The 27,323-nt window shown below is 47.0% G+C and overlaps 1 protein-coding gene and 1 long non-coding RNA gene across 2 annotated transcripts; both read left to right on the top strand.

The window, feature by feature from the left end:
• The first annotated feature begins 9,255 nt into the window (after positions 1 to 9,255).
• On the top strand, positions 9,256 to 10,209 carry LOC123191034 (uncharacterized). The gene is made up of 2 exons (XR_006496667.1): positions 9,256 to 9,652; positions 9,813 to 10,209. It is a non-coding gene; the product is annotated as an uncharacterized lncRNA (long non-coding RNA).
• Positions 10,210 to 15,403: 5,194 nt separating this feature from the next.
• Positions 15,404 to 24,948, top strand: LOC123186565 (uncharacterized). Its single transcript, XM_044598304.1, has 4 exons — positions 15,404 to 15,570; positions 16,182 to 16,266; positions 24,229 to 24,614; positions 24,754 to 24,948. Exons 1-3 carry the CDS (start codon positions 15,417 to 15,419, stop codon positions 24,602 to 24,604), a joined length of 615 nt encoding a protein of 204 aa, XP_044454239.1. The 5' UTR covers positions 15,404 to 15,416; the 3' UTR covers positions 24,605 to 24,614; positions 24,754 to 24,948.
• Positions 24,949 to 27,323: the final 2,375 nt, after the last annotated feature.

Genomic DNA, 27,323 nt, shown 5'->3' with positions numbered 1-27,323 from the left:
ATCTCCCCCCTCTAAATTTTAGGGGATGGGCCCGTTCTCCCCTCATCTCCAATCATATTTATCCATTTGGCTCATTATGTTAATCTTGTAGAACTATTTATGTATGTCTAATATTGCTCGGCGTGAGTGTCTCCCCTTCGAGCAACACATACATGCAATGCACTCCTTCTTCTATTTTTTTCTCTTCTGTTTTCTTTACTTTGTTTGGTTAAATACATTAAATGTTCATGGTACTTTATAAAACTATTTATCATGTATATAGATTTTTAATACGCATTAATATTTTCTTTAAATTGCATGATAATTTTTTAAAACACATGTTAATTTTTTTTTAGAAAAATACAAGAACATTTTGTAAATACATGCCAAGCAAATTTTCAATTCATAATAACATTATGTATTCTATGATGAACAATTTTCAAATACATGATAATTTTTTAATATAAAAATGGAGTTTTTTATATAAACTATCAGCATTTTTTGACCTCTTAAACATTTTTTAATAGACGATACATGACGATTCTTTTTGAACATATTTGATGAAACTTCCTTAAACAAGGCACAGATTTATTAATACATGGAGAACATTTTTTAATACTCAATGATCATTTTTAATACACGGTGATTGTTTTTTAAAATACATGATGGGCATGTTTTATTACAAGATGAATATTTTCAGAATAAACAATGAATATTTTGCAAACAAATATTGTACATTTTTTAAATACATGATAGACATTTTTAATACAAGATGGAATTTTTTAAAATTTTATGAACATTTTTAAATACACAATAAACATTTTTTGCATGCAATGATCATTTTAAATTAAGGATGGACATCTTCTATATCTAAATAGCTAGTCCCCACTAGCTATTTCTCTCAACATGCAAGCATGCCACATCATCTCATAGCGTGCATGAGAAAAGGCCATCTCCCAACATGCAATCATGTCACTTCATCATTAAACATGCATGAAAAAAAGACTCATCTCAACATGCAAACATCCAAGAGAATTTTCATTCTACTATGCTATTTAGATTTAATATAAAAAATACAATTATATAGTAATCAAACATAATAAATTATATGTATTTTTAGTTTTAGCTTTTTATATTATCACTTCAGTTATTCATTATTCATACAACGAATCACATTGAAATATGTTGCAAAATATTCCCACAACAACTTGCGATGTATCATCTAGTTCTTTTTTTTTGACGGGAATAGCAGAAGCTCTGCTTTTACATTGTAGTGAAGGGAAAAAGTACAAAGTACAGGGGAGGGGTGTTAAGCACCCCGAGCATAAAACGAACACAAGCATATACAGTTGCCTATCGGAAAGCACTCCTGAAGAACATGCACTACCCCTCTGCCATACGGGTAGGTCTCAAAGCCTCACTGGGCAATGTAACGTCATCACGAATCATGTTTACCAACGCCCTCGGTGTCAGGTCCTTATCCTCAAAAACTCGACGGTTTCTCTCCTTCCATAGATGCCAGGTGATGTACGCTGACAGAGTTATCTCTTACTCCGTCCTTGCTGGTGCTCCTCTTTGCGTACAAAGCATCTTCCACCAATCTGAAACTGAACTTGCCGAAGACACACCATTGTACATCCTGCTGTTGGCACCAAGGGAGAGATGCCAGATCTCTCTCGCATAACAGCATTGAAGCGTGAGATGCATCGCGGTCTCCTGCTCCTGGTCACAAAATTTGCAAGAGGCGTTATGTGGCCATCCTCTCGCCTATAGCCGATCGGCAGTCCAGTTTCTGTTCTGCAGCAGAAGCCACATGTAGAATTTCACCTTCCCTTCTAGCTTGCTTCTCCACACCCGGGCAATCCCAGACTGCTCAATCCTGGCAGAGAATTGGACCTCATAAGCAGAACTCGCCGAGTATATTCCATTGGTAAAGATATTCCACTTGATTTTGTCCCTTTGAGTTGACAAGTTCACCGGCTGCAATTTTTCCCACAGGCCAACAAATTGACATAGCTGCTCGTGGTTGTCCATTCGCTGTATACCTTGTATCCATCGCCCAGTGCTTATAGCCTCTTTGACCGTGAGCCGTTTACACCTAGCCAGCTTGAAGATATCCGGTGCTAGGTGCTGTGGGGCCTCGTCATTGAGCCACCGATCTTTCCACAAGGTTGCAACACTACCATCTCCCAACTCGATGCAAGTGCAGCTGGAGAAGAGTTATCCCTTCTTTATAGTGCCTGCTGATATTTGTCCAAAATACACAACGAACCCTTGTTTATACCGGCCTACAATATTTTCTTTTGAGAACGAACTAAAGGTTATCCCTTGAAGGGCTCCTTCGGTGAGTCGACGACCGCTGCTCCGTCCAGGGAATAGGCAGCAAGGCGATTTGCGCCTGCGTGCAGTGTTATTGGCCGTTTTCTAGGCTCGGCGGCGGTGCGTGAGGCAACACAGCAACTTTGACTGCCCACATGATGCAACCAGGTACGTGTACACATCTAGGGGTAGTCTAGTCCTTTTAGGTGCAGATAAATGGAAAAACTAAAGGAAAAACTGAAAAAGGGAGTAAACGGCATAGTAATCAAGAGGTCCACGATTTGGATGTCATTTTTGAGAAACCCATCTTGAGAGTGGCGTTCTTGCGAAGCCCAACGTTTAAAGTGGTAACTATCCAATTTTCTCTCCACGTAGACGCCCCCCGATGGCCGCAGTCGCAACGCGAGTCGCGGTCGTGGTCGCTCCGGTATGTCCCGAAAAGACGGAGTGACGCCGGCTGCTGCCTGGTCGATCGGGGTGCTCTGCTCTCCTTCCTGGGCTTAGGGTTTACTAATAGTCTCTATTTTTAATGAAGCAGTTGGTAGTCTCGTTTGCAGGTTTTTTTTGTCTCATCACTTTCGTCCGTTTTTTTGTAGGTTAACCGTCGTAGATTTTTTTGTCGCCTCCCTCACTTTATCGGTTTATTTTCACTTCACCCTCTCACACAACGAAAAAAACTGAACGGATCAGAACTTTCCATACTGACGCAAATTATTTAGTAATGTCTTTATGTAAAAGAATCAATCACAATCAATCTTTAAAGATCAAATCTAAATTAATTAATCTTCATAACGTTTGTTTCCTTCCGAATCACGTCCATAACTTTCCTTTCTTATTTGGGCAGAAACTGTTTGGTAGCAGAGATTAGAAAGCTTCCTATGAGTGTAGTAATAGGAAGTATTCTTTTTCTTGATGATTCGTTTCCATGCATGATGATAGTAAATTAGGCCAACATTCACCACTATTTATCAATGTCATCAATCGTATCCATTCCTACCAGTTTTAAGGGAATCTACTCGCTATGTCTTTTTTAAGGGGATCCGCTCGCTAAGTCGTCGTCGCACGTTATTTTCACAAGCAATTCCCATAAAAAAAAGGCGTGGGTATTGGTAGTTGAACGCCCGCTAGGTTTTCCGCCTGTCCCATCCTCGCGCTGTGCCGCCGCCACCCGCCGAATTTCCAGCCGCCCGAGCCCGTTAACTTCGCCAGCCATTGGGTCGACTGCCCGCGCTCCAAACCCCCATCCCCGAGCACTAGCTATCGCCGCGTTGCCGCCCCAAGCTCCACGCCACCGGGAACGAATCAATCGCCGTCCCGACACCGCCGTCGCCGGCCCAGCACCTTCAGCCTTGCATGGACAACTTCAATGTGCAGTCTCCCTTGCTGCCTCACCTTCTGCCAGCGCATGGAGCGGCGGGGTTGGACGCGTGCGTGCTTGCTAGCTTGCTCTCCGTGCATACGTACTTGCTCTGCGTGCGTTGCACCGGCCAATGCGCATGATGCGTGTGTGCCTGCTTTTCTGTATGTGTATGCCGGCATGATGCGTGTGTGCGTTGCTGTGTGTGTATGATATAGATGGCCCGAGTGTGTGCATGTTGTGCTCTGCTCTCTGCTGATCTATGTGTTGGTGCTCCTGCTATATGTTCATGCCATACAAATGAAATTTTTGTTAATCTTCTGGCATGTTGAGTTGGTTCTCTCTGTCTTCTGAGGGGGTGAATGCAAAGCAGTCTATTAAGCCAGGCACTATTGCTAAGCTAAATTGATTAAAAAATATTGGTAGCCATAGTTGTAGTTTAAGTAGTAGCGAGTTGTCTGATATGTATAAAGAGCCCATTGCAACTGAGCCCATTGCTAAATTGATAAAAAAGGTCGCCAGTGTCACTTGATATGTATGAGAATATTAAATGTATTATTAACATGATTAATATTAAACTCTTAAAATTAATATGGTCCCGTTGCAACGCACGGACGTTCTTCTAGTACAAATTATTTTTGTCATGCTACTTCGGTAGTTTTCTTCGTGTGGAGTCGTTGGGCCTTTCAGTAATTTATACATGGCGTGAATCTAGTTGGGCTTTTTCACTGGCAACGACAGCATGCAATATATCGCCTATAGCGCGCCAGAAGCGCTTCGTAACTCAAAGAAAGAGCTAAAAACGGAGCCCTTCAATCAACAAGGGTCGGGATCCACCGCGCCCACATGGCCCTAAGGCCACATGAGACCAGGCAAATCAGCGGCGTCACTAACAGGAGGAAGAAACCCTACCGCCTTTTCCCTTGGAGGATAAACGAAAATGGGGGGGGGGGGGGGGGGGGGCACACTCGAAAATGTTTTTATTTACTAATCATCATTGTTATGTATACTATTTATATCCACACAAAAAATATAATATTTATAAATCATGAATATTCAAACATTATTTTTATTACATATGTTTTACAAATATCATAAAAAACCTAGTGCGAGCAAAATGGGCAGCACTATTTGCAACCCATTTAAGCCTCACGTGCAACCCTTTTTTTTTTGTATACTACAAGAAGGACTGTGAGTGGTTTAAGTCGGCTAGCATTCTTGCTGTAGTTCATGAGTTCGACCCGTGGGGCTTATTTTTCCTGGTTAATTTTCCCGTACTGAAACCCGGGACCCATGAGTCATTGAAGCGGAAAAATAAAATGCATTCTGAGGTGTAGATAGGGGCTTTTTTATGAGAAATAAAAAAATCAGGGGGTTTTCACAAAAAAAGCCACACTCATTCCTCTTTGCTTTCTACTCACCGACAACGGGCCCCATGCCATGCTGGCGCGCCAAGTCATCGGTCTTCTCGTATCCAACGTGATTTGCACCGTATTTGCACGCCTGAGCCAAGTTGTTTCACCAGTTCAATGTATGCCACAAGTTCTAGCACCAAAGTGACTATTTGCGCCAAGTTCTAGCACCACTGGTGTAATTGGCTCTTTTTTTAACCGTGCTACGGTGAACCAAGCATTGCAGTAAACCACTATAGTGAAAACCGACCTCTATAGTGAAACTCGATCTCTACAATACAACGGATCGCTACAGTACCTCTACGCTATCGCGTGCTGCTCTCTCTACAGAGAAATGAGGGGTGACCGGTCGTTGTCTTCGGACCCAGCACTGACATATAAAGGTCAGATTTTTTTTTAGTTTGTATAAAGGTCAGATTTGAAGATTGTGGTTTTTTTGGAAACATGAAGATCGTTGTCTTAGGGCATGTACCCTTTACCCTACTAGACACTGAAAACGTCCATGCCACACACTAGCCGCATTTCCTATTTGCTGCATATTACGGCAAACTATTGGCGTTACAAACAGGGCGAGCGGCACAGTGACTGGATGGGCCAATCCATTTTGCATAGATAGCTTAGAAAAGTAAGGTACTACAATATCCGGCTTTCAAGAACCTGTTAGAAGGTTCCTACCCAGTTTTGGGAACCTTCTAGAAGGTTCATGAAGATTTTTTTTCTTTATTGGGCTTTCTTTTCTTTGTTTCTTTTCGTTTTTTCTTTTTAAAATACTTTGGAAATTTTGAAAAACAATTATGGATTTCAAAAAATATTCGCTTTTCAAAAATTGTTTGATATTTTCAGATATTGTTCAGAATTAAAAAAATGTTCATATTGTTTAATTTTGTTCACAAATTGAAATAAATGTTCATGAATTTAAAAGAATGTATCATTTTTCTTAATTCTGCTCACAACTCAAAAACAATTCCATTATTCAAAATTTGTTTGGGAATTTTCAAAAAATGCTCGGTGATTTAAAACAATTTTTCATTTTTCCAAATTCTATTCACCAATTCAATAAATGTTTCCATTATTTAATATTTGTTCCTGAATTTTAAAAAAATGCTCGCATTTTGAATTCTTTTTATTTTGAAAAGTGTTCATATTTTAAAAATAGGTTCGGTCTTCAAGTACTGTTCAAAAATTTGTAAAAATACCTGGATTTTCAAAAAATGTTAGGAATTGCAAAAACTGTTCCCAGTTTTAAAAAAGCCTTCAAAAAGTTGTTCATGTTTTCCCAAAAACTGTTTGCTTTCTAAACAGATGTTCACTAAATTTGAAAAAATGTCCGCGTTTCAAAAAATGTTCCCTTTTCTGAAATGTGCTCACATTTTGGTAACCACGCCAGAGTAAATTGCTACAGTGAACCAAGCATTGCAGTAAAATAGCTACACTGAAAATCAACATCCACAGTGAAACCCGATCGCTATAGGGCCTCTAGGCCATCGCGCGGCAGCTCTGTCCATTGCAAACGGGCCGGGCCGATCCAGTCGGATCCCCGTGATGATGCGTCGGGTCCAATAGGGCCTCCCCACCCGAGCCCCCCTGCCGCCGCGGCCGCCAGCGCAGGGTAGCCGACGACACCACGTCCCCCTCTGGCCCGTGCCTACATCCTCCGCCCCTCTGCTCCGCCCTGGAAGCCGGCCGGCCTCCCTCTGCCCCTCTGCTCCGGCTCCGAGGTAGACGCCGGCCTGCACCTCCGCCTCAAGAACCGGCCGGAGGCGATGGCCAGGTCGCCGCCAACCTCGACGCCCAGGTCGCCGGCAGCAGGTACCTTCAGCTTTGCGCCTTGTACTGTTTTGGATCTTGATTGACCATGTCTGTAATTCCAAGAATAGCTACTATTTTTTTTATGTCAGGCCATGCATTTAGTTTGTACTGAAACCAAGTTCTACAATTCTCACTTCCATTGTTTCATTCTCATTTAGTTTCTTTTCCTTTTTTTACTTTTCTGTTCTTTTTTGTGCATCAGTGGGAAACCATCCACATTTGTCTCTCATAATCTGTATTCTCATGTGACACGTTTTAAAGCAGGCCACTGTGATGGGAAGGAGGATGCAATGTCGGGACAGATGCTCAAGCGAGGAGCAAAGGCAACACCCGCAGAAGACCACGCAAGGTTCCACTCTGCCCGTACAGCATTTTCGGTTTGCTTATGGTTGCCACAATATCATAGAGCAGTAGCCATATCGATCTAACACAGAGTAGTTGCCGTATGACCCACAGTGCAGCTGCCGTAACACCAGAGTGTAGTTTTACCATTTTTATCGGAGTAGGTTGCTTTTTTATTATAGAGCAAGTCGCCATATCTTTTTTTAGAAACATTGAAAAGTAAGGTTTTGGGTTACAAGCCTCCTAGGAGGCGGTTACAATTTGTGAATGCAAATCAATGGACATCCCAAGATTGGGGGATGATAGCTGGAAGTCCTAATGCTCCGCCATCGGCCCAGAGGGCAGTTTCATCCTTGATCCTCGTGAGCGGATCATTTTACAGAAGGGTGGCCTCGGTTGAAAACATAGTCATTGCGGTGCTTCCATAGCATCCAGGGGACGAGCAGGACCGCGGATGCGAGGCCTTTGCGCATGGACTTGGGAACGAGCTGCCTTGTAGATTGCCACCAATCATTGAACGATGGCTTGTGGGCGGGAGGGGGGCATGGGACCCTTAGCCAACTAAGCGAAAATATATATTAGAGCATATGCACCCAGGCCCTTTCTATCTAGCCATCTATTTTCTGCTTTAAGATTCATGAAAATACATTTCTCTTTTTTGTTTCTCCCACATAGAACATGTCTTGAAGTTCAAACCTATGCAGTGTGGCAAAGCTTTCTAAGTAGAATCTAGAATAAATCTTTCAGATTTTTTTGTCAAATATAAATATACAAAATACGTATTGTTTGATTAAAAAAATGTATTTTTAGTATTTATGTCGGATAAAAAATTCTGAAAGATTTATCCTAGATTCTAGTTAGAAAGCTTTGGCACGCTGCATAGGTTTGGACTTCAAAATATGCTCTATGTGGGAGAAATAAAAAAGAGAAAATTTCATATAGAAAGTTAGTTGTGTCGCACGGATCTTAAAGCGATATTGGAGAGCTAGGATAGCAGGGCCTGGGTGCAAGTGCTCTAAAAATCCACGTCCGCCAACTAAGTGTCTCATGCCAAATCTGCCGGGCGAATGGGCAGGCTAGGAGGAGGTGGTGCATGGTCTCAGGCGCCGGGTCGTAGAGGGGGCAGCGCGCAGGGTGCTGCAAGCTGCGGCGTGCGAGGCGGTCCGTGCTCCAGCAGTGGTCCTGGTGGGCGAGCCAGTGGAAAAATCTAACGCGTGGTGGCGCCCAGCACTTCCAGGTGAGTTTTCATTCGTCGCAGGAAGTGGAGGAGCCATGGAATGTGGCCAGGTAGGCAGATCCGGTGGAGTGGGTGCTGCTCGCGCTCCACTTCCAGGTTAGGCAGTCCGGCTCGGTAGAGAGAGTAGTGTGCTCGATCCTATCCCATAGTTGCAGGTACTGTCCGATTTCCTGGATGCCCATGGTGCCATGGATGTCCTGCGCCCAATGGTTGGCATGGAGGCCGTCGGCGACGGTCCGGGTCTTGCAGCGACGTTTGGGGATGCACACATACAGTAGGGGTGCGATTTCACGGACGGAGCGCCCATCGATCCATCGGTCCTCCCAAAAAAGGGCCTGCATCCCATTCCCAACCAGCATGGTGGTGGAGGCGAAGAAAAACGCATGTTCCTCGGTGCTGAACTGCAGACCGGCCCAGGCTCTGCTGCTATATGTGCGGCTGAAGCAGAGCCATTGCTTGCGGAGCGCGAGGCCGGCGTGCTCCAGATCGCGGACGCGTAGACCACCGAGCGAGATCAGCCTGGAAACACGCTGCCAGTTGATGTGGTAGTTGCCACCGTTAGCTTCCGCGCGCCCAGCCCAGGGGAAGCCTCTGAATTTTTTCGAGCGCCCTAATGATCTTCTTGGGGGTTGCCAGCACGAGCAGTTGATGGATTGGGATCGCTGCCAGGACCGCCTTGACAGACGTTAGGCGGCCAACCTTGTTCAGGTGTAGTTGACATATTACCATCGAGCAGTTGCCATATCATTATAGTGTAGTTTGCTATCTTATTCCGGTTACTTACCTGTTTGTTGTTTGTAATTCCTTTTAGAGAGAATCCAGAGAAGCAGCTAAATTTAACCGAAGTGTTGGCTGAGGCAGTGAAGTGTGCACAAGCTCTCAAGACTGATGAAATGATTACTGACACTAGAGTTAAGGAAGCTTTTGCAGAGCTGATGAATAAAGTGTACCCGCGTCTACCTGAGAGCCTACAGGATCAACTGATTGCTGATTTCAGACTCAACATCCTCCGTCGGGCGCAAGAGAAAAATACTCCCCTGGTTGAGTTGATGGATGGCGAACAGAAGAACTTCCTCGGGAAGAAAAGAACTCATACCAACACCTTGTGGATTATAGAAAAGCTAGTCTTGTTAGTTGGCGTATGCTGCTTCGTGTACCTCATGAGCCTCTATGTCACTGGGTACTGAACACAGAAAGGTATGCCTGAAGATTATGTACAATCAAACTGCATTTTGTTTTGTCAAATATTATGTTGTTTGTATTAAATAATTCTTATGGTGGCTAGAACACGTGTACCTCTATGCGCATGTAACATCTTTCTTAGTGACCTGATTGTTGTTTATCTGCTGATACACAGGGGGAAATGAATATTTGCACATGGGGATTCAGTTGCTTTGGACAAGGACAACAACAATCTTTCAGCGCAGCACAAGGATGGGCTCTGCTCTGGTGGCATGTAGAATTTGCATGGCTGGAGAGGTAGTGATTTAGATGTGTCTGTCTCATGCGTCAACTTTGAAGTGAACCTCTAGAAATATATAGCAGCGTGGCGTCATCTTGTTATTTTTCTCATGGTGCAAGATCAAGTCTTGAACTAATGGTTCTGTTGCTGAATCTTTCAGCTGTTTAGTCATCTTAATCAGTCAAGCTCCAAGGTGGTTTGAGATATTTCGACATATGCTAGCACATCGGGCATGGATAGCATATGACATTCACATTGTTCAGTTTCTGTTGATTTTCATTATTGTTCTGCATTTGGGGCGTGCGATGCTTTCGGGGTGTGTTTGAGCTTATAGACCAAAAACATGGTGTCCCTTCATCTACTTGTTTGGCTTTAGATGCTTGTGACTATTTTTCCTTGTTTTTCAAGATTGCGCCCGGACCCAGGTTATTGGCAGCATAAATACTTTATGAGAATCCTAGTGCTGCACGATGATGAGTAATTTAGGGAGTGTTCGGAGTCCCTCCACTCCAGACTCGGCTCGCGGAGCCGACGGAGCTGCGGGCTAAATTAGCGGAGCTGCAAAATAGGTGCTCCGCAGATCCATGTTATTTCGCGGAGCCGGTGGATAACCGAACAGGCCTTTAGAATCAGACTGGGTTTCAGGATATGTCAATTGCAGTGGTGGGTTTTCAGGCCGGTTTGTTTCTAAGGAGTATCTCAGGTTGACGTTCTGTTGTTTCTATGCTGCAATCAATGTGCATTTGCATCCCCCTGTTGCCGATCATGATCAAAATCCCTTGGTTCCAAAGTTTTCGTGTGATGGCAAATAAATGCCCCTTGCTCAGCATTGTAATTCTTTGCAGTGTGATTTCGGTTGGATTCTACTCTGGGCTTCAGTTTAATTTGCAGGCTATAACCGGGTGAAGTGCCTTCGCTTGGATGTTGCAAGTGTCACATATGCCGCCAGTCCTAGTGGTCTAATTGCTCCATGAAGTAGGCAGACACCTGACCGACTTGGAGGGCAGCACCCACAATCTTGACAACACGCTTGCGGAACTGCGAGACCTCAACAAGGTGGCTGCTCGTGAGCTTAGCTCTGCTCTTCCGTTGCGTGCTGTTTTCTTGTGTCACCCAAGAGATGAAACATAGTGCAGCATGCTGCCTTGCTATAAAATACAATTGCTTGATCACAAGTGAGGCTATTCATCATAAGCAGCAGAAAATAATCACATTGGCAGAGCTCGTCTCTCACTCAAACCACCTCCTAATCAAGCTCCCTGTAACATCTCAGTTGTTCTCTAATATCCCAACTTGTACATAAGCTTTACAAATATATTCATATGGAAATTGTAATGACCACATATCATTGTAACCTCTGCATCGGGGATAGGTTGCTAGACATGATCCTAATTTATAGGTGCATGCCTATATGTGTTATTCATACTTTCTTTATGCAAGTTAGTTGATGAATATCAAAACATTGTATGCATGCATTCATTCAAGTCCATGCTTCTTTATGCAAATTAGTTGGTGGCCAACATCAAAACATGAACATTATTGCATGCATGCATGCATTCATACAAGATGACCTATATGTATCAATGGCCAATATGCATGTAAATTACAGGGATGCGTCATTTTATTCCTTTTTTGTGAAAAGGCAAAAGTATATAAGTAACGCAAGTCCTTACAAAAATGAAAAAATACATCCAAAATTTTGGAGGTGCGGAAGTCTTCTTCATCCTGTTCCAATGGTGGCGGCAAGACCAAAGCTTGTTGCTGCCTCTGGTCATTGTCTCAGCGGAGCAAACTTTCTTAAACACAAGAGCTTGTAGAAGCTGCGACCTATAAGTCATCGATGTTGACCAGAAGATGCCGACAGTCGTGATCAGCGTAGTAAATCTCTGTCTCATAAAAGAAAACGATGCCGAGGGCCTATAGAGTGCCCCACTACCGAACAGTCGGAGTTGGTGAACACAAAACTCACATGCTCTCTGAAGAGGCCGAGGCTATCCAACCTTCGTCGGACGGAATTGGAGTCGGAGGACCAAGATGCACGACCATGTTGTTCACTTCGCATGACTGTGCTATCGACTAAGAGAGGGACATATGGCTCCCATGGGTAGATTGGGGCCTGCCCGCACCCACCCACCAGCGGAGCCGGCGGGGGAGGAGGAGGCCGACGATCTACCAGCGGAGGAGGATGATGGTGAAGGAGAACCCTAGATCGCCTTTGGGCAGGGGCGCCTTTGTCCCGTACATATGGTTGTGTGCTGGTGATTGCTTTTGATACGGGATCTTACATACAAAAAGAAACCATTTTATTCATAATCCTATAGAGATGCCGACCTAGGGGTAAATTATAATAGAAATTGGCATGGGAAACTCTTGAACACTATGTCAATTACATTTTGCGCGCTCTTAGTTTTTTCTAGAATTCAAGGGATACGACTTTGTAGTTCAGGAGCTCCTAATAACTTTAGGACAATTATTTCGAACAAAGCACATTCGTGTTGCAGAAGAAAATGAATCAAAACATACATTGTGGAAATACTCTATGCACCTGTACCATTTTATGGAGAATGTGTGGGCTGGTGGCCTCTAATGGGGCCGCGGTAGCTAGTGCCATTTGTCTTGGCCGGCTAAAGTTCTGAACAAACAGTATTAGGCCTCCTGACAATAGGGCAACCCCTACATCTTGACAATAGGCTCACCAAACCGCACGAACTCAGCTCTTTGGTTGTGTGGCGTTTTCCTGTGTCACCGATGAGATGAACCATGGTGCAGCATGCCGTCCTGCTATAAAATTGGGCCACTTGATCACAAGTGCTGCCATTGACCATGAATAGAAGACAATAATCACATTGGCGGAACCCATCTCTCACACAAACCACTTCGCAGTCAAGCTTCATATAACATCTCAGTTGTCTTCTAATATCCCAACTCACACATAAGCCTTGAAAAATATCCATATGTCAATTCTCTATTGTCCGTGCCCACATATCATCATAACCACTTCGCAGTTTCTATTGGGTTGATGTATTGGTTGCTAGACACAACTTTAATTTATAGGTGTCTGCCTATAATATGTTAATCATGCTTTCTTTATGCAGATTAGTTGATGACCATTAGAACATGCATGACACATTGCATGCAATGCATTGCATGAACAGCAGAACATGTGTGAACATTGCAGCCATGCATTTATACAAGATGATCTATGTGTATCAAAGGGCATATGCATGGAAACTACATGCGCGACCTAACTCATTTTATTCTTCATCATATAGAAATGCAGAGGTGGGGGAGGGGGTAGCTGAACCTCATCTCAATTCTAAATTATAGTAAAAGTTGGTGTGGGAAACTCTTGAACACTATATTCAGGTGGGAAACGCCCCAGGGTGATTCTTAAAAAAAGGCATTTTGCAGCTCTTAACTTTTGTAGACTCCCAGGAATATCTCTTTGTAGCTCCGGAGCTCCTAATAATTTGAAGACAATTTTTTCGAACAAAGCAACTGCAAGTTCAGTTTTTTTTACAAACTTACATTGTGAAAACACTCTGTGCTCACACCAATTTGTGGAAAATGTGTGGGTTGTGACCCATCATTCATCTGCTGGCGAGCTTTCTAGCCTCTATTGTAGCACCGAGAGCCATTATCATTTGTCTTGGGCAAGCTATCATCCTGAACAAACAATATTGTAGCACCGAGAGCCATTGTCATTTTTCTTGGGCGAGCCATCATCCTGAACAAACAATATTGGACCGCCTAACAGTGTCGCGCATGGCATGTGAGAAGGTTGCGTGCAGAGGTGCGTCTATGTGTCGCTTGTAGCGAGCTCAATGCCCCGCTCTCCTACAACATCCTGCATATAGGCCAGACCCAACATTGCAATGGGACGCGTGAGTGTGAAAATCCTGCATGTACGAAGGGCTACATAAACTTTACATAAACTTCCTAACAATAACATCTCTCCCCTCTGAATTTTAGGGGGTGGGCCCGTTCTCCCTTATCTCCAATCATATTTATCCATTTGGCTCATTATGTTAATCCTGTAGAACTATTTATGTATGTCTAATATTGCTCGGCATGAGTGTCCCCCTTCGAGCAACACAGACATGCAATGCACTTTTTTTCCTTCTTCTATTTTTTCTCTTCTGTTTTCTTTACTTTGTTTGGTAAAATACATGAAATGTTCATGGTATTTTATAAAACTATTTATCATGTATATATTTTTTCAAAATACATATTAATATTTTCTTTAAATTGCATGATCATTTTTTAAAACATGTGTTAATTCTTTTAGAAAAATACAAGAACATTTTGTAAATATACGCGAAGCGACTTTTCAGTTCATAATAACATTATGTATTCTATGATGAACAATTTTCAAATACATGATAATTTTTAATATAAAAATGAACTTTTTTATATAAACTATCAGCATTTTTTAACCTGTTAAACATTTTTTAATAGATGATACATGACGATTCTTTTTGAATATATTCAATGAAACTTCCTTAAACAAGGCGAAGATTTATTAATACATGGAGAACATTTTTTAATACTCAATGATCATTTTTAATACACGGTGATTGTTTTTTAAAATACATGATGGACATGTTTTATTACAAGATGAATAATTTCAGAATAAACAATGAATATTTTGCAAATTAATACTGTACGTTTTTAATACATGACAGAAAATTTTAATACAAGATGGATTTTTTTTAAAATTCTATGAACATTTTTAAAATACACAATAAACATTTTTTTGCATGTAGTGATCATTTTAAATTAAGGATGGACATTCTTCAAGTGCCTGGTGATTTTTTTTCCAAAATACACGATGAACCCTTGTTGGTACTGGCGTACAGTATTTTCTTTTGTGAACTAGAGAGCAACTAACTAAGGGTTATCCCTTGAAGGGCTCCTTCGGCGAGTCGACGACCGTTGCTCCGGCAGAGATAAAAAGGTCAGAGCAAAACCATCAGAAATATAGACCAAAACCACCCGGGGGGGGGGGGGGAGGGGCATTTGCCTGGTTTTGCACATTTGAGGTGCCTAAAAAAACTGTTTTTGAGTTGGGGGGAGGGGGTATTTGATGCCAAAGGTCTGCATTGCCTGGTATACGAAGTCTAACGAAATTCTCATTTATTCCTAAAATGACTTTTGAGATAGAACAACTTGTTTATGGAATTAGCCCCCAGTGGAGAAGCAAGGCTTCCAGGCTCGCCATAAATCATACTCCCTCCGTTCCAAATTACTCGTCGCAAAAATGGATATCTAAAATTAAAATACATCTAGATACATCCATACCCGCGACAAGTAATTCGGAACGGAGGGAGTACATTTGAGGGGGAAATCTATACTTTTCCTTTTATTTATTAACTTATAAAAGGGCCGCTTCCTATAGGCGTGACGGCCCATACGGCCAGGTCTTTCTAATCACACGGCCCGCAGCGACCGGTAAGAACCGAAGCAGGGGAGCACACAGCGCCAGCCATTAGATGGTGTATGGACGGCGGATTGCACGGGAGGCACGCGACGCACGGGCAGTGGTTGTGCGGCTCCGTTCCCCTCTCTCCCTCTACCCCGGGCTCGCCGGAGATGGGGGACGCCGGCGCTTCCACCTTCAATCCGCTCCTCCGGCGCGGCGCAAACACTTCCGGTGAGTCCATAATCCCTATCCTCTCTTCTCCACGCGCTCAATTTTTCTGGCCAGGGGGCGCCTGGTGCCGGCGGGGGAAGCGACTGGCAAAATCGACGGCGTGCTTGGGACGAACCGGTGGAGCGGCGGGGTTGCGGGCGCGGCTGCCAACAGATTGGTCGGGGTGGTGTTCTAGCCTTGGTTTTTTGGAATTCCGAGGGGCTCGATTTTTGCTGCTCGGTGAGAGACGAGGAGGTGTGGTTCAGGGTTCTGGGGATAAGTAGGTGTGGCTTTGCCGACCGGCGGCGGCCCCGCCGTGCCGTACCATCTATTTTATCCGGCTTGAGGGGAGGTGGGGGTAGATGGGGAGCGACATGGAGTTGGTCGGCAAGGTGGGCAGCGAGAGGCTGGGTGTTGGCAAGGTGGAGAGATGACTTTGCTGCAGCTTGACAAGGACGTGTGAAAACGCTGATATCTCGAATCCCTATCTTATTAAAATGGGGTAGAATACTATATGCAACTGTGAACCTATCTTTTTATTTTCACTTTTCTGTGCTTCTTGTGCATCAGCAGGAAACCACCCACATTTGTCTCTCCTAATCTCTGTTTTCATGTGGCACGTTCTAAAACAGGCCCCTGTGATGGAAAGGAGGATGCAATGTCGGGACAAATGCTTAAGCGAGGGGTAAAGGCGATGCCCACAGAAGACCACATAAGGTTCCGCTCCGCCCATACATCATTTTTGGGTTTGCTTATGGTTGCCACAGTATCATAGAGCAGTGCCATATTATCAAAGACTAGTCGAGTGCCCGTGCTATGCTACGGGGTAACAAAAAACACTGGTCAAACCATTAATCTATTTCAGAAACACGTGTTACAGATAACATCTTCCCATTCATATAACTACATAGTATATTGGTTATCTCCTCTTCTGTTCTCATCGGCAGACGTCATCTTCCCATTCAACACAATGATTTATTTATGTTAGATGAATTACATACAATCGTTGTAACAGTGGTGCTTATTTTTAAACTGAACTAATAATTGTTAGGTCTTGAAAAAATTCTCTAAAAATGCTGCACCATAGCGTATCAGACATTTGCTGATCTGAGCCTCAACTGACTGGGTAGAAGCTTTTCAATTTCAATCTGCAAGATACACATATAAAATTGATGCCCAAACAGATATAAAACAAAGGGGAAGAGCTAATATTCCATATTGAATTGCTGCATTACCTGAGAAAGCTGAGCAGAGCCGTCAGATTCTTTAGATGCAGTAGTTGTGCCACAAAATCAAAAGTTTGAAGCAACAAAATCTTCTCCAAATTATGGATTTTGGAACATAAAAACAAGAAACATATACAAATAAAACCACGTCATGTATTTTCTGAACGGAGGGAACACCTGTTTAAGCCCTTACCCAGACAACATCATATATCTGCTTTGTAATATCATAAATTGTCAGTTTCAATGCAGCAAGCCAACACCCTCCTCGCCTAGCAAAGCCTGAGCATTATTTAGTCAGATTACTAAATACAGTTTGTATTATGGTTCAACCAGGCGAATACAACATAAAATTAGGGATCCCCAACCATATTTCAATGTGACTGAAGAGCACTTTCCAAGGCCACATGAGATGTCTTCCACCCCATCTACCGAATGAAATAGTAATACTTGGAAAATCATGAAGATTCAGAGGAGACAAGCAATGTAGAATGCAACTGTAAATTTTATTTCTGCCAATGGTCAGAGATTATTTTGAAAAAATAATTCGAACAAACATACGAGTTTTCTTGCAAAATATCATGAACACTGAAGCAAGTAGCCAAGTTTCTTTTTTGAAAGTTCCCCGCACAACTTTAGTCTTGTAGAGAAGAAGCAATTTTAGATACTAACCCTATTTAGACAGATTGAATTATGTATGAACACCGAACTGTACCTCCATGTCAACCATCACATCAGATCAGGTCGTTGGTACGCTCCAGTTGCAGACGGCTAGGAGTCCTCGGGTTGCAACGCGTACTTGAAGGGAGGACGGCATGTTGGTGGGGAAAGCGAAGGGGATGAAGTAGATGGTAGCGCTGCCGCCAAAGGACAGCAGCGCATAGCCCACTTACAAGCGGAGGTTGGCGTCGGAGGAGACGGGGGACAGAGCGGAGGAGATAGCGAGGGGAAGATTTGGTGGTGGGCGGTGGGAGGTTGGGCTGCTGCGGCAGATGAGGAGGCAGGAGAAGGCTTCGGGGACGGACGGAGCCGGCGGCGTAGCGGTTGCGGAGGTCTCGTCAGAGGTGACGGGGTAGGGGCGAGGAGACACCTGGGAGGAGGGAGAGGTGGAGGTGCTGCGCAGGTGGGGCTGCTGCGGCAGAGTGGGGACAGGATAGGCGTTGGGGGTGGATGGCGCCGGCAGGGGAGCTGCAGCGGCCATCGCCCAGATCTGTTCCATGGCTAGTTTGACGAGGTGGGGTGGATGGGGCTGAACGGAGAGACAAGGGTTCTTTTGCAAATAAGAAGCAGAGTGTCGAGTGCTTTTTTGCAAAGTTGCCATAGCTTTTCTTGTGTCCATTAGATGCAGATCTAGCGATCAGAAGTGATAGATGCCAGACACACCATCATCACTAACTGTATTTTTTTACGAGTAGAGAATAGTTGCCATATCAACACAGACTAGTTGCCATATCTAACTCAGAGTAGTTGCCATATCACAGTGCAGTTACCGTATCACCACAGTGTAGTTTGCCATTTTTATTGGAGTAGGTTGCTTTATTATCAGAGTAAGTGTTCATTGTTGGATAAGTCTGTGTACTAGGGTCTTTGTGGGGTTGCAGCACATGGTCCTTGTGGCAGTTAGGATAGAGTTCCTGACCATCAAGGGCTGGTAGTTAGGATAGCATCTTAGACTAGCATCTTAGACTGGCATCTTAGTAGCATCTCAGCATATGCTTGGCTGGCTAGCAGCCTATAAGTATGTATCCCCAACCCCTCAGGTTGGCATGGCATTGTGTGAGAAATAAACCAACAAAAATTGTCCCAACTCTCCTAATGTCATCCACAACTATCAATGCTCAGGTTCAAAGGTCTAACAAGGCAACTCTCCTAGTGTCATCCACAACTATCAATGCTCAGGTTCAAAGGTCTAACAAGTGGTATCAGAGCCTCGTTATCTTGTACCCTGAGCATTTCCTGCGAGCAGCCCAAGTCGGTAGCAGCAGCTGCTCCGTCTGCCCCTGGTTACTTTCCTCCCTCCGGACTGTCGAGCAGCAGTTCGTCTTCAACAGCCTCCTCTTCACGCAACAGCCCCCCTGCAGCGAGCCATGTCTGCAGGTCGCTCTCAGCACACGGCTACCTCGAGCATGCGGCGCCGGCAGGAGGCCGAGCGCGCCGTGGCAGAGGAGCGTGAGCGAGCAGCTGTAGCAGCTGCTGCGGCAGCAAGGGTGTCAAGGCTGGCTGCAGCGGAGCTGGCAGCGGCCAAAGCGGAGGTAGAAGCAGCCAAGGCGGAGTTAGAAGTAGCAGCAGCAGCAGACGCAGCACGTGAGGCTACGGCGGATGCCAAAGCACTCCGCGGCAGCTCCGACAGCTCCAGCAGCTCCGCGCCTGCGGACGACGGCGCTGACGCAGACCGCGCCAAAGTGGCGCAAGAGCGGACGGCGCAGTGGGCAGCCGAGCACGCCCGCGCTCCAGGTGGAGGTGCGCACCGCGACGGCGGCTGCAACGACCAGGACCGCGGCCTCTACGAGGTCCGGACTGTGGTCAGGGATGCTGGTCCCAGTGCTGGGTGGCCTACCCTCACTAAAACCAACTACGTCGAGTGGGCCGGGATCATGAAGGTCAGGCTCCAGGTGCGGCGCATGTGGGAGGCAGTCCAGGACAGCAACGTCGACCACCAAGAGGACCGACGGGCGCTCGACGCCCTCATCGCCGCAGTCCCGCCCGAGATGCAGTTCTCGCTTTCCAGCAAGCGGACTGCCAAGGAAGCTTGGGACGCCATCGCCGCGGCACGCATCGGCAGCGACCGTGCTCGCAAGTCCACTTTGCAGGCACTTCGTAAGGAGTGGGAGAGCCTGGCTTTCAAGCCAGGTGAGGACATTGATGACTTTGCTCTCCGTCTCAACACTCTGCTGCAGAAGTTGGTGAAGTTTGGTGATGCCACCTACACCGAGGAGAGAGCTGTCGAGAAGCTCTTTTGGTGCATCCCCGAGAAGTACAAGCAGATGGCTCGGTCGATCGAGTCCTTGCTGGACCTCTCCACGATGACAATCGAGGAGGCGATAGGTCGCCTCAAGGTCGTCGACACCGACGAGCCACAACCTTCCTCGGGGCCCATCACCACCGGCGGGAAGCTGCTCCTAACTCGGGAGCCGTGGGATGCCAACCTTGGTGACAGGAAGAAGGGGGAGCCTTCTTCCACGACGGGCGGCCGCAAGCGTGGCAAGCAGCGTAAGACGCGAAGAGGGCCCCCGGGCAGGGCACAAGGACGTGCCGAAGGGGACGCCCGCGGAGGCGCCAAGGACGGCGCCGCTGGCAAGCCCAAGCCGGCACAAGGCAACAGCTGCCACAACTGTGGCCGGTTTGGCCATTGGGCCAATGAGTGTCGGCAACCACGACAAGGCCAGGCTCATGTCGCACAGGCGAAGGAGGAGGAGACGGCTCTGTTCATGGCGCATGCAAGCATTGAGCTATCTTCAGCGACACCAGTCGCAAAAGCTCTCATCCACCTCGACGAGCCAAAGGCACACGCTCTTCTCGGCGATGCCTCCGGGAAGGACAAGACTACGGGGTGGTGCCTTGACACCGGCGCCACCCACCACATGACCGGTCGAAGGGAATTCTTCGCCGAGCTCGATTCCGATGCGCGAGGCTCCGTCAAGTTTGGGGATGCCTCCGCTGTGGAAATTAAGGGCGTCGGCTCTGTCATCTTCATCACCAAGACGGGAGAGCACCGACTGCTCACTGGTGTCTACTACATCCCCGCGCTAAGGAACTCCATCATCAGCTTGGGACAGCTGGATGAGAACGGATCACGCGTGCTGATTGAGCATGGGGTCCTACGCATCTGGGATCGCCAGGGTCGCCTTCTCGCCAAGGTACCCAGAGGTGGAAATCGACTCTACGTCCTTGATGTGCAGGTGGCACAACCGGTCTGTCTCGCTGTCCGTCGGGACGACGAGGCGTGGCAATGGCATGAGCGCTTTGGGCACCTTCACTTTGAGGCCCTGAAGCGTCTAAGTGCCAAGGAGATGGTACGAGGCCTGCCATGCCTCGACCATGTGGAGCAGTTCTGCGACATCTGCGTACTGACGAAGCAGAGACGACTCCCCTTTCCCCAACAGGCGAGTTTTCGGGCCAAGGAGAAGCTGGAGCTTGTGCACGGAGACTTGTGTGGCCCGGTGACGCCAGCCACACCAGGAGGTCGACGCTACTTCCTGCTGCTCGTCGACGATCTCTCTCGCTACATGTGGGCGATGATTCTCGGCAGCAAGGGGGAAGCGGCGGACGCCATCAGGCGCGCGCAGGCTGGTGTGGAGGCGGAGAGCGGCCGCAAATTGCGCGTGTTGCGCACTGACAACGGTGGCGAATTCACGGTGGCTGAATTCGCGTCGTACTGCGCCGATGAGGGCATCCAACGCCACTACTCCGCGCCGTACAGCCCGCAGCAAAACGGAGTCGTCGAGCGGCGCAACCAGACGGTTGTGGGGATGGCTCGGGCTCTCCTCAAGCAGCGAGGGATGCCGGTTGTTTTCTGGGGAGAGGCGGTGCTGACGGCCGTCTACATCCTCAACCGCTCGCCTACTAAGGCACTCGACGGCAGGACACCGTATGAGGCCTGGCATGGGCGGAAGCCGGCGGTCTCCCATTTGCGGGTTTTTGGCTGTCTTGCGTTCGCTAAGGAGCTTGGCCACATCGGCAAGCTCGACGACAGGAGCACTCCGGGAGTCTTCATCGGCTAAGCGGAGGGCTCAAAGGCCTACCGCATCCTCGACCCAAAGACACAGCGTGTGCGCACGGCGCGAGACGTTGTGTTCAACGAAGGGCGAGGGTGGCAATGGGACAAGGCGGTGGACGACGGCGCGACGCCGACGTATGACGACTTCATTGTCGAGTACGCTCACTTCAAGGAAGCCGGGGGAGCAAGCAGCTCCTCTCCGCCGGGCACGTCTACCCCGGCCCCCAAAACTACATCGACTCCGGTGCCCGCTACGCCGATGGCACCATAACTGGCGACGCCGCATACTCCAGCCCCGGCGGTCGCCACTCCGGGTTCGTCTTCATCAGCACCAGCTCACGCAGAGCACAACCTGATGAAGTTCGCTTCCCCGCTCACTCACGACGAGGAGCGGGTCGACGCGTGGTATGGAGGCGAACAGCTGCGGTATCGCATGATGGATGATCTACTCGGCGACCAGCCGGTGCCGGGACTGATGCCACGTGACCTGGAGGCGCAACTACAACTCGCGTGTGAGGACGGCGAACCACGGTCCTTTGCAGAGGCCGAGAGAGATGCGGCATGGCGCGCCGCGATGCAGTTGGAGATGGATGCGGTCAAGCAAAACCGCACCTGGGAGCTCGCTGACCTCCCCCGTGGTCACCGCGCAATCACCCTTAAGTGGGTGTTCAAGCTGAAGAGGGATGGAGCCGGCGCCATCATCAAGCATAAGGCTCGCCTGGTGGCCCGAGGCTTCTTGCAGCAGGAAGGAGTCGACTTCGACGACGCTTTCGCTCCCGTTGCACGGATGGAGTCCGTGCGACTTCTTCTTGCGCTGGCTGCCCAGGAGGGCTGGCGTGTCCATCACATGGATGTCAAGTCGGCATTCCTCAACGGTGACTTGAAGGAGGAAGTCTACGTGCATCAGCCACCGGGTTTTGCGATTCCCGGCCAGGAGGGCAAGGCACTCCGCCTGCGCAAGGCCCTCTATGGCCTACGGCAGGCACCTAGGGCGTGGAACGCCAAGCTGGACTCCACGCTAAAGAAGATGGGCTTCGAGCAAAGCCCGCATGAGGCCGCTGTCTACCGACGGGGCAGTGGAGGAAATGCCCTGCTGGTGGGGCGTCTATGTTGACGACTTGGTGATCACCGGCACCAAAGATGCAGAAGTAGCGGCATTCAAGGAAGACATGAAGGCCACCTTCCAGATGAGTGATCTGGGGCTCCTCTCCTTCTATCTAGGGATTGAGGTGCACCAGGATCACTCCGGGATCGCGCTTCGACAGTCTGCCTACGCCAAGCGCATCGTTGAGCTAGCTGGGCTCACCGGCTGTCATCCAGCTCTCACTCCGATGGAGGAGAGGCTGAAACTGAGCCGCGACAGCACGACGGAGGAAGTGGATGCTACGCAGTACCGCCGCCTTGTGGGGAGCCTTCGCTACCTCACCCACACACGGCCGGACCTAGCATTCTCCGTCGGCTACGTCAGTCGGTTCATGGAGCGACCGACGTCGGAACACCAGCAGGCAGTGAAGAGGATCATCCGCTACATAGCAGGGACCCTCGACCACGGCCTCCACTATCCTAGGTGTCCGGGGGCAGCACACTTCGTCGGGTACAGCGACAGCGACCACGCCGGCGACATCGACACCAGCAAGAGCACGAGCGGGATTCTCCTCTTCCTCGGCAAGTGTCTCGTGAGCTGGCAATCAGTCAAGCAGCAGGTGGTGGCCCTGTCCAGCTGTGAGGCTGAGTACATAGCAGCCTCCACCGCCTGCATTCAGGTGCTTTGGCTCGCTCGACTGCTTGGTGATCTTCTCGTTCAAGACACCAGAACGGTGTAGCTCCTGGTGGACAGCAAGTCCGCCATGGCCCTGGCAAAGAACCCCGTGTTCCACGAACGGAGCAAGCACATCCGGCTGAGGTATCACTTCATCCGCAGCTGTGTGGAAGAAGGGAGCATCGAGGCGAGCTACATCAACACCAAGGATCAGCTCGCAGACCTGCTCACCAAGCCTCTTGGGAGGGTCAAGTTCCTCGAGCTTTGCTCCAGGATCGGGATGATTCAACACTCCCACAAGACGACGTACAAGACTTAGGGGGAGAATGTTGGATAAGTCTGTGTACTAGGGTCTTTGTGGGGCTGCAGCACATGGTCCTTGTGGCAGTTAGGATAGAGTTCCTGACCACCAAGGACTGGCAATTAGGATAGCATCTTAGACCAGCATCTTAGACTAGCATCTTAGACTGGCATCTTAGTAGCAATCTCAGCATATGCTTGGCTGGCTAGCAGCCTATAAGTATGTATCCCCAACCCCTCAGGTTGGCATGGCATTGTGTGAGAAATAAACCAACGAAAATTGTCCCAACTCTCCTAGTGTCATCCACAACTATCAATGCTCAGGTTCAAAGGTCTAACAAGGCAACTCTCCTAGTGTCATCCACAACTATCAATGCTCAGGTTCAAAGGTCTAACATTCATATCATCATAAAGTAGTTTCCATATCATCCTAGAGTAGTCTGCCGGATTATCAAAGTGCAGTTTGTCGCATTAGTACAGTGTATGTTCTTATAGAGTAAGTTGCCATATTACCATAGAGCATTATAGTGTACTCCCCCCGTTCCAAAATAGATGACCCAACTTTATACTAACTTTGCACTAAAGTTAGTACAAGGTTGAGTCATCCATTTTGGAACGGAGGGAGTAGTTCGCTTCTTATTCTGGTTACTTACATGTTTGTCGTTTGTCATTCCTTTTAGAGGGAATCCAAAGAAGCAGCTAAATTTAACCGAAGTGTTGGCTGAGGCAGTGAAGTGTGCTCAAGCTCTCAAGACTGATGAATTGATTACTGACACTAGATTTAAGGAAGCTTTTGCTAAGCTGATAAATGAAGTGTACCCACGTCTACCTGAGAGTCTACAGGATCAACTGCTTGCTGATTTCAAACTCAACATCCTCCGTCGGGCGCAAGAGAAAAATACTCGCCCGGTTGAGTTGATGGATGGCGAACAGAAGAACTTCCTCGGGAAGAAAGGAGTTCGTACCAATACATTGTGGATTATAGAAAAGCTAGTCCTGTTAGTTGGCGTATGCTGCTTCATCTACCTCATGAGCTTCTATGTCACTGGGTATTGAAAAGAGAAAGGTAAAAGCGAATTGCATTTTATTAAACTATGTTGATTACATTATTATAATGTTTGACTTTTATGAATAAATTCAGTAGAAAACTTTTGAACACTATGTCTAGATTCTGAAGTTTTTTCTTGGTATCATTGTCAATCCAGGAAGATGGGTTCAGAAGCAGGAAGAGACTAATGGGACTAAGTGGCTTGGGAAACAACGTTGTTGCAATGGCTTACTTTACCATGGATGTACAAAGGAAGCCCAAAGTTACTGTACTTTTAGATTTGGGATGTAGCTAGTGGTATGTGGATCCAGCTACAAGACCTGAGTTGTTTCAGTTTGGCGGTGCTAATGAACAAGAGGATGTTTTGACAGTGATCTTTACTGCTTCTTTAGATCGTCTGAATATGTTTCATATGGCTGTTCGCTCAAAACAAAGGTTGGTTCATTTCTGAATAGGAGTATCTTAGTTCGACGTTCTGTTGTTTCTGTGCTGCAAACGATGTGGGTTTGCATTCGCCTGTTGCCAGCGATGATCCAAACCCTTGGTTTCATGGCAAATAAATGCCCCTTGGTCACCACTGTTTCTTTGGAGTACATTGCAAAGTTCCAACCAGGTATTTTCGGTTGGATTCTATGGCTTCATTCGAATTTGCAATAACAAACGATTATGCTGTAGTCGAGTCGGGAAATGCAGAATTAATGTTAAACGATTATGAGCAAGAGGATGTTTCGACAGTGATCTCTACTGATTCTTTAGATACTCCAGGAGAGAGAGAGCTTGTTGAGCTCTCTACTAGTTTCCACCCAGGGCAGAGATGCCAAGTGCTCTGCTCCTATGTTGCATATTCCCGGGATTGTAGCTTCTCTCAGTGAAAGAGTTGGCTCGTCCTGTCTGGTGGGTGGTTTGTGACTTGCTCTAAAATTTAAATATGTTGCAAGGGTTACAGACCCCGCCCGTCCCAGGGGTCTAATTGCTCCATGAAGCAGGCACTCACCCGTTGGAGCTGTAGGGCAGCACCCACGATCTTGACAACACGCTCGCTGAATTGCGGGACCTCAACAAGGTGGCTGCCGGTGAGTTCACCCCAGCTCTTCTGTTGCGTGGTATTTTCTTGTGTCACCGATGAGATGAAGATGCTATTGACCATGACCAGCAGAAAATAATCACATTGCCGGAACTCGTCTCCCACTTGAACCACTTCCTAGTCAAGCTCCATTTTGCGAAATAAACGGAACATGCATCCATTCAAGTTCATGCTTTCTTTATGCAAATTAGTTGATGAATATCAGAATATGTGTGGACATTGCATGCATGCATTCGTATAAGATGATCTATAACTCTTGGACACCATGTCGATTACATTTTGTAGAACACCCATGGACACTCTCCACTGGTGAGTACTGACGGAGTGTCGATGTAAAAATAGGATCCTACTGCAGCATCACCCGATCACCGGCGCTCTATAAGACCTCATCTTAACATGGCCGGATTTGTTCTCGCCTATGCAACACTTGCACATGCACGCACCGCGTCAGCCGCAACCCCCCAATGGGCAATGGTCAGACGCATCTTGCGCTATGTCCATGGCATCGTAGGTCATGGTCTCGCGCTTGGAGTGTCGCCATAGAACGAGCTCCTCAATAGCGACCAATTGGGCCAACTGCCTGGACACTCGTCGGTCTACTTCCAGCTTTTGTGTTTTTCACTTTTTCTTGATGACTCGCTCGTTTCATGGTCCTCCAAACACCAACATACAGTGTCGGGTCCTAGCGCTGCGGCCGAGTACCGCGCCGTCGTCAAGTGTTGTTTTGTACGACAACTTCTTCATGAGCTACACTCCGGCATCAACACCTACTGTGACAATGTTTCTGCTGTCTACCTCACCCACCACAACCCATGCATCATCACCATACCAATCACATTGAGCTTGATTCCCTTCGCCCGTGAGAAGGTTTCGCTCGGACACTACAAAGTTCTGCACGTTCCCACGAGCCAACACTTCACGGATCGTGATGACCAAGGGGCTGCTGACGGCGACGTTCTGTTAGGGTTAACTGCCCAGGATCGGATGCGCTAGTTAGTACGACTTGAAAACTGAGGTTTAATTGAAGTGCAGCACACATGTAACAATGGATAAATATTGTCAAGAGGATAAATACAAGGACCATTCCTCAATTTTGCCCCTTACACTAGGGGTCTAACTGCTCCATGAAGTAGACAATCATCCGGCCAACTCGGAGGACGACATCCACGATCTTGACAACACCCTCGCAGAGCTGCGAGACCTCAACAAGGTGGCTGCGGGTGAGCTCAGCTCAGCTCTTCCGTCTTGTGGTGTTTCCTTATGTCACCAGCGACATGAACCAGCGTGCAACATCCGTCCTGCTATAAGATACGGCTGCTTTATCACATATAGCTATTGACCATAAACAGTAGAAAATAATCACATTTGCGGAACCCATCTCCCACATGAACCACTTCCCAGTCAAGCTCCATCTAACAAATCAGTTGTCCTCTAATATCCCAACTCTTACACAAGCTTTAATTAAAAGTATATTCATATGGAAATTGTACTGACCACATATCATCGTAACCTCTGGATTGACGTATAATTTGCTAGGCACGATCTTAATTTTTAGGCATGTGCCCATGTATGTTATTCAATTCATGCTTTCTTTATGCAGATTAGTTGTTGATCATCCGAACATGCATACCCACTTCACAAAA

The sequence above is a fragment of the Triticum aestivum genome, chromosome 2A (genome assembly GCF_018294505.1).
Source record: "Triticum aestivum cultivar Chinese Spring chromosome 2A, IWGSC CS RefSeq v2.1, whole genome shotgun sequence".
Taxonomy (NCBI): Eukaryota; Viridiplantae; Streptophyta; class Magnoliopsida; order Poales; family Poaceae; genus Triticum; species Triticum aestivum.
The sequence above is the reverse complement of the archived record's forward strand: the minus strand, read 5'-3'. Positions and strand labels throughout refer to the sequence as shown.